Genomic DNA, 12,300 nt, shown 5'->3' with positions numbered 1-12,300 from the left:
CAGCTTTGTTACACTGGGCAATAACAATACTTTTACTTTCTTATGAGCAACTGTGCCATTCAGACCTCAGTAAAGCTTCACATGAGCGTCTCTTCTTTTTCTACCTGACTAAATTTGCTAAAAGATGCCAACAACTGAAAGCCAAACTGTATTATTGCCCCTCAAAACCCAAGCTGCACTGTGGACTCTGCACCCAACACAAAGAGCAATGTGCTTTAAGCAGGACTCCAATCTGCTGGGATTGGAGACAGCACCAAGTTGTGGCTCAGAGCACAGCCTCGATGGTCAGGGAGGCCGAGGTCTATGTCTCAGTTCTGCCTCACTTTCTCCATGTGTCTCTGTAGGGGTGAGAGCAACAGTGTGCACCTGCTAGAGCTAGAGCTGTTAGGAGGGCTGCAGAGTTGATGTGTGCAAAGGGTTACTTTAGTAAAGGGTCTGTGGCTGGAGAGTGCTTTGAGACATGTAGCTATTATAATCACTAGAGTCACCTTAGTAATGGTTGGAGAACTTCGTGGGAGGACTGGTCTTCCCGCTTGTGAATAAATATGGAGAGCTTGCCATCCACTGCTTCACTTTCTTCTCCAGGATCTTTATCTCCTTTTAAAGAATTCTTGGGACTGGTTTTTGTCAATGTGGTGTCCGGTTCAGAAGCAGTTGGAGAAAGAACTGTCTGACATCCTTTAAGCAAAAAGCAAGCCCATTCAGAACACAGCAGCGTCATCGCCCCACAGTCAGCACCACTGGTTTGAGAATGTTCCCCCTTCCCGCTCCCCAGCTCTTTCCTCTCATCACAGGAAGTGCAGGCACACTCCTGGCCTGCCCCCCAGGGGGCGTGCAATCAGTGCCATCCTCCTCCTCAGCAGCCTCTCACCTGGGACCACGTAATCTGCCAGCTTTGCCAAGAGCAAGGAGGCAATCTTGGAAGCTGGGTCGCTGGGATCCTCCTGTTCACTGTTCAGGGAGGGGACAGAGTAGCTCCATGGCGGGAGCTCCACATTTCCACAGTCTTCCACGCTCATCAGTGGCAGCGCCGCCCGGCACAGCTGAAGAATGATAAGGACCAGTTTTGGAGACGGGCGCTGGTCAAGCAGCAGGGAGAGGAGCTTGGACACACAGGCTGGCTGGCTCAGGATGGCTTTCCCTATGTGGCTCCTGCCAAAAGAAGAAAGGCCCAAAGCGCTGGAAAGGCTGGTTACAGACATGCAGAGCAAGAGTTCCCTAAGTGAGGCTAGGCAACTGGAAGAAACTAGACCTTAGGAGGAAGACATGATGATTTGGCAGTATGCTTTTATGAAGGAGAATTAAGGTTTTTTTTGGAGACATTTGATGAAAACTCATAATTAACCAATAATACTTTATTTTTTAAAATATTTTTTCTAGTTGTTGGATCTTTATTTATTTATATGCAATGCTGAAAACTGTACCCAGTGCCTCACACATGCTAGGCAAGTGCTCTACCACTGAGCCACAACCTCAGCTCTTGACCAATAATACTTTAAAAGAAAGATTTTTGACTATTTTCTGATCTCTGAAGTCTACTTAATTAATATTCTAGAGTCAGAACTTCACAGAACACGGGGACTGGGAACCCAAACTAGAAGTCTTCGGTTACTCACTTATTCCCTTGAACTCATTCCCTTTTTGTTTTGGTGGTACTGGGGATGGAACCCAGGGGTGCTCTATCACTGAGCTACACCCTAAGCCCTTTTAGAGACATGGTCTTGCTAAGTGGCCCGGGCTGACCCTGAGCCTGCCATCCTCCTGCCTCAGCCTTGAGAGCACATGCCTGGGGTCACAGGTGTCTACCACTGTGTACCTGGCATGATTTATTCCTTATTAATAGTGTTTCAAGAGTAAAGTCAGCACACAGTGGTGCACAGGCCCAACACTTGAAGAGCTGCCATGTTACATTCTATGAAGAAAACAGTGAGCTCAGCATCAGACAGAGAACATGCAGTCATGGGGGACAGATTTTGATGGGTCTCATACTCACATGGGATTGTAAACCACCACAGAATTGCTTTTTTTAAAAACACAGCATAGGGGCTGTGGCTCAGTGGTAGAGTTCTCACCTAGCATTAGTGAGGCCCTGGGTTCGATCCTCAGCACCACATAAAAATAAAGTTATTGTGTCCACCTACAACTAAACTATATGTTTAAAAGAAAGGAAAAAAAAAAAAAAAAACCACAGCCTAAGAAAGTGAGCTACTTTCAGGCTCTGACTCATGATTCTTTACTCCTGCTCTGAGGAGGGTAAGATTTTTGGCTGTGGAACATAAATGCATGTACTCTAAAGGCTAACAATTGTATTAAAGCAAGTCAGAACACATTATTTTTTTAAAATTTTTTTGTAGTTGTAGATGAACAGCATGTCTTTATTTTATTTGTTTATTTTTAGGTGTTGCTGAGGATTGAACCCAGTGCCTTACACATGCTAGGCAGGCACTCTGCCACTGAGCCCCAGCCTGGCCCCCAGAACACATTCTTTTATGTTCTATCTTGCGGTAGGACCTTATCAAAGGGTCTAGTAATTTGAATATTTCAAAAGACAACCGCCACCAAAAGGCACCCCAACTGATCAAGGGAAAATTCAGGTGCTCGCCAGCTCTGGATGAACCTTCCACACCTTGAGAGGTCGTTGAGCAGACTCAGGACATCCTGCAGAGCGTCATTTCCTGCAGCCTGGTTGCCACAGCACTCGGTTGCTCGGGCAAGATGGTTCGTGAGAAGGCTGGACACCTGACGGGCCAGACCTGAGTGCACAGCCTCCGTGGAGCCACCTTCAAAGTTAAAGAAAGAAAGAGAAAAGGCATGGTGACAACTCAAGGAAGCCAGGATTAGCCTGAGGGTGTGGTAAGTCCTCCTCTTGATCTCCTGTATTAAAAGTTCATCCCTTGACTGAAGTTTCTTTACCTTGTTCAATGTCTCACTAACCATCCAATCAGTGTCTCATTAGATAATATGCACAGCATAAAAAAGTTGTTACTCCAAGAATCATTCAGTGTTCTTAATGAAAACTGAATACAATTAATCCACATGTAACAGAACATGCACTCACAGGGAAGAATTACTATTTTACTAGGGATGGAAACATCTTGATTCCCCGCCCCTCTTTTGGTATGTGCGATTGAACCCAGGGGTGCCTTACCACTGAGCTTCATCCCCTTTTAACTTTTTACTTTGGGACAGGGTCTTACTAAACTGCTGAGGCTGGCCTTGAACTTGGATCTTCCTGCCTCAGCCACCTGAGTCACTGGGATCACAGACACGCACCACCACGCCTGGCAAAACAGCTTGATTTTTTTTTTTTAAGTCATACTGTCATCCTTTCAAACACCATTAAAAAACCCTCTCTGGATCATTCCATGCTCACTGTAGTTCCAGAGCTCTTTAAACATCCTCTGTAAAAGCCTGAAAAGGTTAGTCATCCTTTCTTGAGTTTCCCGTGTGCCTTTGGATCCCTGAGCCTACATATGCTGCTTATTCTGTTTCCAAGTCCTCCTGACCCTTCAGGAGCTGCTCACGTCACCTCCTCTGGGAAGCTCTGCCCAGTACCTAGCATGACTCGTCTCTAGGAGCCTCTGTGCTTCCATAGCACTCTGAAAGCACTGACTGCGCTCTGATCATCTGTCCACTGCTCTATTTCCTCTGTTGGACCACAGTTCTCCCGGGGAGGAACGAGGCCTTACTCATCTGCCTGGCATAGAGTGAGGTCTCAAGACATTAAAATGCACAGGAAATAAGCACACAGGTAAGTCAACAAGGTCCATTAAAAAAACAGACCTGGCATACTGTGGGGAATTCATTCTTACATTTACTTTTTTTAAATCAGTCTGGGCACTAAAAATATAATTTGAAAATATCCTCTTGAAAATGCAACTGAACAGCCATTTCATAACCCATCTACATGGAGCCTGTTAGCAGTGCTGACAAGAAGATAATGCAACTATCCTCTCCATTTTCTGGGTTGCCACACCCCTTCAGGGTACTAGGATGTTACCTAGTGCCACAGCATAGCTGTGTTTCACAGAGCCACACTGAGGCAAAGGCCCTCATGAGATCAGCGGATGGAGCTCATCCAGTCCTGTGATTTTAACAAAGCCTTTCTCCCCGGCCCCAACCAACACAAACACAAAACGCATGAGTCACCAACAGAAAAAACTGGTGAGTAGAACTGTCTCACCTTCCTCTTTTTCCCACTCGACACAGCGATTGGCAAGCACCTGGAAGGCAGCCCAGGCCATGGTGGCTACCTTCTGCTTCTTGGTTTGTTTCTCACTGGAACTGGATTCAGTCTGACTGCTCAAGCTGCACAGTCGATCCATGAGCTGAACAAGGCCACTGCGTACCAGGCATTTCTCTTCACTCCTGGCAAGGGGTACAGGCAGGATGAGAGAAATGCAATTGACCAACTACAGGAATCCCTCAGGAAGGTTCAGATGGTCAAAGGTTCATGACACATGTTGGCATCATTCTTTGCTTACAACTGAGGATGGTGCCATTTACAATTAACACAAAACTATTTTCTTATAATGATGACTTTATGAAGATAAATAAGGAACTTCAAATTCTGATTTGACATCTTCAAACTATTATGTGATCCAAGAGAGGAAATAAATGCATCTATGCAAAAAAATTCCTCCCAATGTGGTGGTACATACCTGTAATCCCAGTGACTTGGGAGTCTGAGGAAGGAGGATTGCAAGTTCAAGGATAGTAGCCACCCTCCTCCCAAAGAGAAAAAAGAATCCTGTCAAGTATATAAGTAATTGCTCAAGGACTTATTTTTTATTTGAACCTTCCTATCTTTACAATGCAGTGTAATCTTAATGGTAGTAGAAACTCAACCATAAGGAATTTACACAGAAACTTTAGTTGTCTGTCAGGAAAAAAAGCTTATTTGTAAATATTGAATAATCAAATTAAAAAATTGAATTTTATAAATGCAAAATACTTTTTATTTAATTGACTCTTATGGAACAACTTTCATACAATAAAGGAATAAAGGGCATTTCCCTGCTTACCTGGTGTAAGGTATGGTACACAAGAGTCCAATGCTATTTGCACAAGCGATAGGGTAACGAGCACACAGAGACACAACAGATGTCATGGTTTCGCCAAAGGCTTCCTGGACCTGTTCCACCATCCCACCACAGGTGAGTTCTTCAATCCTGTGAGAGAAACCAAGCACAGGCTTCCTGAACATGTCACAAACAGCGACATGAACTAGGGCAGCAGAAGCGTTCTTTCCAGAAACCCAGAGTCCCTTGATCAATCCAGAACTGAAGGGATCTTGGAGATCATCAAATTTAGTATTTGATAAACTATTGGACCACAGGTCATTGGGCAGGCTTTCTAGATGTGCCTTAAACATAATGGCCCACACTCAAAAAAATTCTAGGAAATCCTGGCTTAGGGAAAATTAAATAGGGTTCTCTACTGCAGGACATTTAATAAAGTTAAAGTACACAACTTCTCTAAGAGCAGAAAAATGGTATTCAATATTTACCAAAGTCAGTTGATAAAGAAACATGTCTCAATATTCCATGCAGCATTGAATTCTATAAATGCAATTGTATGAGAAAATCAAGGCCTGATAGATTAGTTAAGAGTCTTTTTTGGGCTGGGGATATATAGCTCAGTTGGTAGCGTGCTTGCCTAGCATGCACAAGGTCCTGGGTTCAATTCCCAGCACCACCAAAAAAAAAAAAAAAAAAAAGAGAGAGAAGAGTGTTTTTCAAGTTTATACTTCAACTGTTAGCAAAGTATGGGAAGACTTGGTGTGAAATAAGACTTTCAAAAGTAAAAACTCAAGATGGGGTCAATTCTATAGCAATTTATATTAACTGGGAACTGGATTTATCTATGAAGATATGCAACATGATATTTTATACTAGCAAAAATTTAAAAAAGTGAAACTATCGTTAGGTTTAAAAATAGGGAATTGGTTAAAGAATATGATGCAATGCTACACAATCACCAAAAACCCCAGAGATGACATTGACAGAGCAAAAAACAAACAGACTAAAATGTTAACAGATGTTATTTTACGATGGTAGGATTTACAGGTGTTTTTCATTTTTTCAAATATTCCACAAATGACACTGAAAACTTGAGTGGAGAAAGGAAAGGGTGTGGGACTTTGGAAGCAGGCTATGGGACCCGCTCAAGACCTCACTGAATCCTTTCTCTGGGCTCCCCTGGGGCTGAGCGGGCACACGGCTAGTACAGATGGCAATTCGGAGCTCTGACAAGGGGACGATTGCTTTCAGGACGGCAGTCTCCATTGCCATTGATTACCATGAGCCAGGATGGACCCACGAAATAAGAGGAAAATTCTGTCTTTTAAGTAACAGAGACTTTGGAGTTGTTTCTGAAGAATTGCCAGACCACTCCCAGTTGACAAGAAATGTCCCAAGATATTCACTTTAATTGCTTAGTTAACACATTCTCCTCCAGCTACTGACCCTCTCCGGTTGGCCACAGTTCTTCAAAGAACTGTCAGGAGGCACGAGCAGCCACCAGCTGTTCTAGTCCAGGACATGTAGATAAATGCCTTCTCTATTTCCACCTGCGGACCTTTGAAGCCCGGCAGGAAACTCATACAGAAAAATTCTTCCCAAATTAACTACAAAACCTTTTTCTAGCCAGGCACAGTGATGCACCCCGTAATCCTAGTAACTCAGGAAACTGAGGCAGGAGAATTGCAAATTCAAGATCAGCATCAGCAACTTAGTGAGAACCTGTCTCAAAATAAAAAATAAAAAGAGTTGGTGGGGAGACTGGAGTTGTGGCTCAGCAGGAGAGCACTCGCCTGGCGAGTGTGGGGCACTGGGTTTGATCCTCAGCACCACATATAAATGGATGGAATAGGGGTATTGTGTCCACCTACAACCAAAAAAAAAAAAAAAAAATCACACACACACACACACACACACACACACACACACACACTCTCTCTCATACAAGTTGTGGGGGTTGGGGTAGCTCAGTGATAGTGCACTGGCCTAGCATGTGTGAGGCACTGGGTTTGATCCTCACATAAAAATAAATAAATAAAGGTATTGTGTCCATCCACAACTTAAAAAGAGAAATTAAAAAAAAAAAAAAGGAACAAAGTAGACCTATTGTGTTGATGTGAAAAGACACATAACCAAGATATATTAAGCAAAACAATCATGGTTGTAGAAAGGCATGCAGAATACAATCTGATTGATGGAAAATATTATACACACATGTACAAAGAGAATTAAATAGCCATTTATACATGTAGTGCTGATACAACAAACTGTCACTGAATAGGGTAATATGTGGACACCTACATTCTGTTATGTTTACTGATATTTTTGGAAAATCAAGTACCACATCTATAAAAATAAACTATCCTAGGAAAAAACACCAGGAAATGCCACTGCCTGAGAGGGAGATTTGAGTGGCTCTGCCCACTCTAGAGAGGACACTGTGAACTAACAGAAACAACTGACCTGGGTCCCCCCTGGAGGACCATCGTCACCGGCCCCACAAGATGGGTCACCCCGCCAACCCGCACCGCAGCCGTCAGCAGCTCTCGCATGTGCACCAGGGCCTGCTTGCGCGTGTTTCCCCTCCGCCACCTCGTCTGTGCAGCCAGAAGGAAGCTGCTGCTGGACACCTGAAAGGCACAAGAGGGAAGAACACTGACTCCTGCTGTCGCAGAAACCTCCAGGCTGTCAGGTGCTTTGCATCTGTAATCTGCAAAATGTGACATACAGCTTGGTCAGGATTGGTGCCAATGAAAGCAAACAGCTGCCCCAGCAGGACGCTATAGGTGGGCTTGTCCCTGCTGTCCTCAATGGCCAGCGACTGCAGGAGTGTAAAGGAGCTGCTGCGGTGGCTGGTCACATGTCGACGCCTACAGGGAAGACAAACCAGCCATGGGCCAAAGGAGACACGTGCTCAGGGTGTTTCAACTGACACCTGCAGCTGCACATGGGAATCCAACCTTGGCCATTAGCAGCTTACCTCTGATTTGCTCTAGTAAATTCCAAATCTTCATTACCGATCATTTCTAGGTCAGAAGGAGCCGACATACTACGGAGGAAAACAGGTTGCCGGACAGCATGAGATATCACCTTTGTTTCAGAAGCTGATTTACAAGCTACAACAAAAAGGAAGAGAAAGTTTAACCCTCCTGCTATCCAACATGTGAGGGATTGCACTCACAGCTAAATTTAATACAGAACTACCAAACGGTGTTTGCTAGCAGGTTTAGCCACCAATCCAGTTAGCACAACATACTGAGGAGTTTTAGGTCAACTTATTTTGTAGCCATCAATGTTCACTGAGGTATAAACATTCTAAAAGGCAAGAGAGTAACTTCTGGAAGCACTTATTTCTTGATTCAAAAAAATTCAGATCCACTGTTTCCAGAGATGGCCTTCGTCTCCTTTTAATCCTAAATTTATTTACTGCTATTGGGTGTTTACTCTACTTGATTATAGTTGGTAGGAGTTAATATCACACTTGAGCTGGAATGAGACTGACCCTAACTTTTAGATATTTCTTAACCATATCAAGGAAATGGTTGTTCTATAAAGGAATATGCAAATGGGAGAAGACAAAACTAAGATAAAAATCAGCTAAGAAAAAACAATGCTGAAAAAGTGGACATGTCATTTTGTCTGAAGAATAGTTAGAGCTTAAATCTAATAATTCTTGAAGAATTAAATTTATAAAATTTTTTTTTTGTATTTTTTTTTTATTGTAAACAAATGGGATACATGTTGTTTCTCTGTTTGTACATGGCGTAAAGGCATACCATTTGTATAATCATAAATTTACATAAAGCAATGTTGTTTGATTCATTCTGTTATTTTTTCCCTTCCCCCCACCCCTCCCACCCCTCTTTACCCTCTATACAGTAGTTCCTTCCTCCATACTTGCCCCCCTCCCTAACCCTAACTCTAACCCTTCCCTCCCCCCCATTATGTGTCAACCTCCACTTATTAGCGATATCATTCGTCCTTTGGCTTTTTGAGATTGGCTTATCTCACTTAGCATGATATTCTCCAATTTCATCCATTTGCCTGCAAATGTCATAATTTTATCATTCTTTATGGCTGAGTAAATTTATAAAATTTTTATTTTATTTATTGGTACTGAGGATTGAACCCAGGGACACTGAGCCACATCCCCAGCCCTTTTTGTATTTTATTTAGAGACAGGGTCTCACTGAGTAACTCAGGGCCTCCTAAGTTGCTGAGGCTGGCTTTGAACTCGTGACCCTCCTGCCTCAGGCTCTGGAGATGCTGGGCAAGCACCTCCACACCTGGCTTAGAATTCTTAAATCTTTAGGTCTTGAAGATGCTACTGGTTCGCTACCTCAGAGGTCAAGAGCCCTCTGGAAGGCATCGCAGCCTCACTGAGTGATTCGTCTTCATTCAGGAACCTCAATCAGTCACAGTACACACGGCCAGGGAGTGGTGTGCATAGTGCACCTGCTTGGCAAGTGATCCTACCACACGCTCAGGATATCTCTCTCTCCAACACTGGTGTACACCCTTTTCTCCCCCCTTTCTTTCTTTCTTTCTTTTTCTTTCTTTCTTTCTAGGAGTACCCTGGAGTGAATTCTTGAAAATGTAGCTGATGCCTATTTTATGAGCAGAGTCATGCCAGAAGCCTGTGAAGGGATCTTAGAGCAGTACCCGGTGTCTCTGCAGGGGTTCCCGAGATGCTCCTGGTGAGGCCAGACTGGGCTGCAATGGTGACATGCAGGAGCAGCTCAGCACGGTTCATTAGACTCTTCACTAATGTCTTCGTTTTAGTCAGTGGATGAGAAGGCTTCTGAATAAGAGAATTCACTTCTTGTAGGAACTTCTCCCTGTAAAGAAAGACTGATGTGCACTTAGTCTTCTAGCTTGCCAAAAATACTTTTTTTCTCAGCAGAGGGAGTGGAAGGGGGATTGAACTCAGGGGCACTCGACCACTCAGTCACATCCCCATTTTATTTGGAGATAGGGTCTCATTGAGTTGCCTAGTGCCTCGCTTTGAACTCTCGATCCTCCTGCCTCAATCTCCCAAGCCGCTGGGATTATAGGCGTGTGCCACTCCTCTGCCTGATTCTAAAACACTTTTTATTAAAATGACAAAGAAGACAGGAGGAAACTGAGCAAAAGCAACCTAACAAAAATTGCTTTACCCACCCCTGTCTGTATCCAAAGGGAGTAACACTATAAATTCTGGTCACTTTTAGTTCCCCTTCCTGTTTTGAATGCCTACGCTACCTTTTGAAGGTTTAAATCAAAACTTCCAATTTACCAAATAAGTTCCAACTCTAAAACATTTGGAGACTGTACAACATTTAAAAAAGAATCTATCAAAAGACTAGACCTTCTCAATTTGTTTTGAGCATCAAGGTGATAAACTAGCCTTAACAGTTATTAACATCACTAACCTCAGTGACAGGACCATGTTTTCAAGATCATTTCCATCAAAGGAGACTTCCTTCATTGAACACAAAAGTTCTAGTTCTTTCATTTTGTTCTAAAGAAGGAAAAATCAAGAAAAGATGGTATGCAGATCTGCAGAAACCAAGTTTTACTGTTAAAAGGAACAGAAAATGTCAAGGAATAACTACCACCTTTGGTCCACAGGTCTATTCTTAGAGCACATTCGTTACTATTTGATATTCTAATGGTTAAAAATAGCATGGGTTGCTTTCTGGGGATTTCTTTGGAGCTTATTACTCTACTTGTTTTTTTGTTTTTCAAGGCTTGAAAGCAAAATTTGATAATAATGATCATTTCTTTAGACTTTATAAAACAAAAATTTATATATTAACACATTGTTCTAATCAATTTTCACTTAACCCTTTTAAAGAATGAGTGCATTTCAGGAAGTGACATTATCTCTGCACACACATAGCAATGCCCCAGTGGTAAATCACATATTTTGCTCACCTCATTGAAATGGTAATCGTAAAAGAAAGGCATGTTGTTCTCTAGTTTCCCCTGCAAGGCATCATCAACTTCACTTTGCCACTTCTGTTCCAGTTCTGCAACACTCTGAGGCAGACATAAAAATAAAGCAATATGTAAACACATACAAAATGAAAAAAAGGGCAATATGCAAATTCAGACATTTACTGTACAACAGTAATTTTAAAAAAATTTGATCTTGTTTTTAACTTCTCTAACTTTCCAGGAAAGAAATTATTTCTTACAGTTATGAGACGAGTAAAATGTTTTAGTTTTCTCTTACCTGCAGCTGTCTCTCCATGGCATTGAGTTTCTTAAAGGTCTCTCCCATAATTTTACACAATAAGTCATATTCCTCAGCATGTTCTTCTTGATATTGGAAATTTATTAGGGACTGCAGTGCATCGACCAAGTTCAAGTGCTTAATAACACATGATACCACCATTTCCTCCATCACGTCTGGCTGAATCACTTCCCTGGGATCACAATGAATTCGAGTGAGGCATATACCAAGCTCTCAACTTACCAGTACTGTACGTATGTGCTGAAGAATGCAGGACTGGATTTAAAGACATTAAATATATGCCATAGCTCCTTTATTACAGTAGAGTAAGACATGATTGTTATGGTAGCATTGTAGGGTTTGTATGTTGAGAAGTAATAGAGCATATTCACTGATAAAACTGACACGACCCAATAGGGCTGAAAATCAAAATTAAAGATGCTTCATTTATTATGACTTGTATATTTTGAGCTAGAGGTATCAGAATTGGAATAGATCTAAGGCCAAAAAAAGATCCTCAGCATCATTTATCTATTCATTAGTTTTATGTAGTACTAAGGATTGTGGTATTTAAAGCTAATGGATATTAGGCTGAAAACAATAGTGTTTTCTGTATTCACTTTAAATTTCATCCACTCTCTAAATTTTTGTCTCTGGAGTGACCAGTCTTGCCTGGGAAGGCAGGCCACAGGCTGCAAAATAAACATTAACAAGAACACCACAAACACATGAAACTGTCAGCCTTCGCTCTCACCACTTTCGCAGGAATCAAAATGAAGACAAGGCTCTAGACTCCAATCAAAGTGGAGGCTGAGTACTAGTAGAAGGTCAAATTACCTGAGAAAAACCTAGAACTTGTCAAATTTTAGTGTGCATGAGTTACATGGGAAACTTGTTAAGACACAGTTAACTGGGCTCCATTCTCAGAGTTTCTGATCCCAACAGGTGTGAAAAGGGACCCAAGCACCAAGTTCCCAGGTGATGCTAATGTTGCTGATCACTTTGAAAATCACGAAATAGAACACCACCTGGTGGGGTGGGCTCTCCAGAGTTCTCAGTTCA

General features: G+C 42.4%; 1 protein-coding gene across 11 annotated transcripts in view; it reads right to left on the bottom strand.

Moving 5' to 3' along the window:
• Positions 1-12,300, bottom strand: part of HECTD4 (HECT domain E3 ubiquitin protein ligase 4) — a 175,664-nt gene that overhangs the window by 58,588 nt on the left and 104,776 nt on the right. For all 11 annotated transcript variants that reach the window (XR_013765454.1, XR_013765455.1, XM_079149465.1 and 8 more), the window contains exons 26-37: positions 11,239-11,431; positions 10,938-11,042; positions 10,433-10,521; positions 9,684-9,859; positions 8,002-8,137; positions 7,750-7,891; positions 7,485-7,651; positions 5,025-5,171; positions 4,184-4,368; positions 2,627-2,780; positions 872-1,152; positions 489-678 (exon numbers count right to left, since the gene is read on the bottom strand). Coding sequence is in view for 9 of the 11 variants with exons in the window: in XM_079149465.1 (XP_079005591.1) it covers positions 489-678; positions 872-1,152; positions 2,627-2,780; positions 4,184-4,368; positions 5,025-5,171; positions 7,485-7,651; positions 7,750-7,891; positions 8,002-8,137; positions 9,684-9,859; positions 10,433-10,521; positions 10,938-11,042; positions 11,239-11,431 (1,965 nt within the window). In the remaining 2 variants the exon portion in view is untranslated. The remainder of the gene's footprint in view (positions 1-488; positions 679-871; positions 1,153-2,626; positions 2,781-4,183; positions 4,369-5,024; positions 5,172-7,484; positions 7,652-7,749; positions 7,892-8,001; positions 8,138-9,683; positions 9,860-10,432; positions 10,522-10,937; positions 11,043-11,238; positions 11,432-12,300) is intronic.

Source organism: Sciurus vulgaris (assembly GCF_902686455.1).
Source record: "Sciurus vulgaris genome assembly, chromosome: 8".
NCBI lineage: Eukaryota > Metazoa > Chordata > Mammalia > Rodentia > Sciuridae > Sciurus > Sciurus vulgaris.
This window is presented reverse-complemented; position numbering and strand designations above follow the sequence as displayed.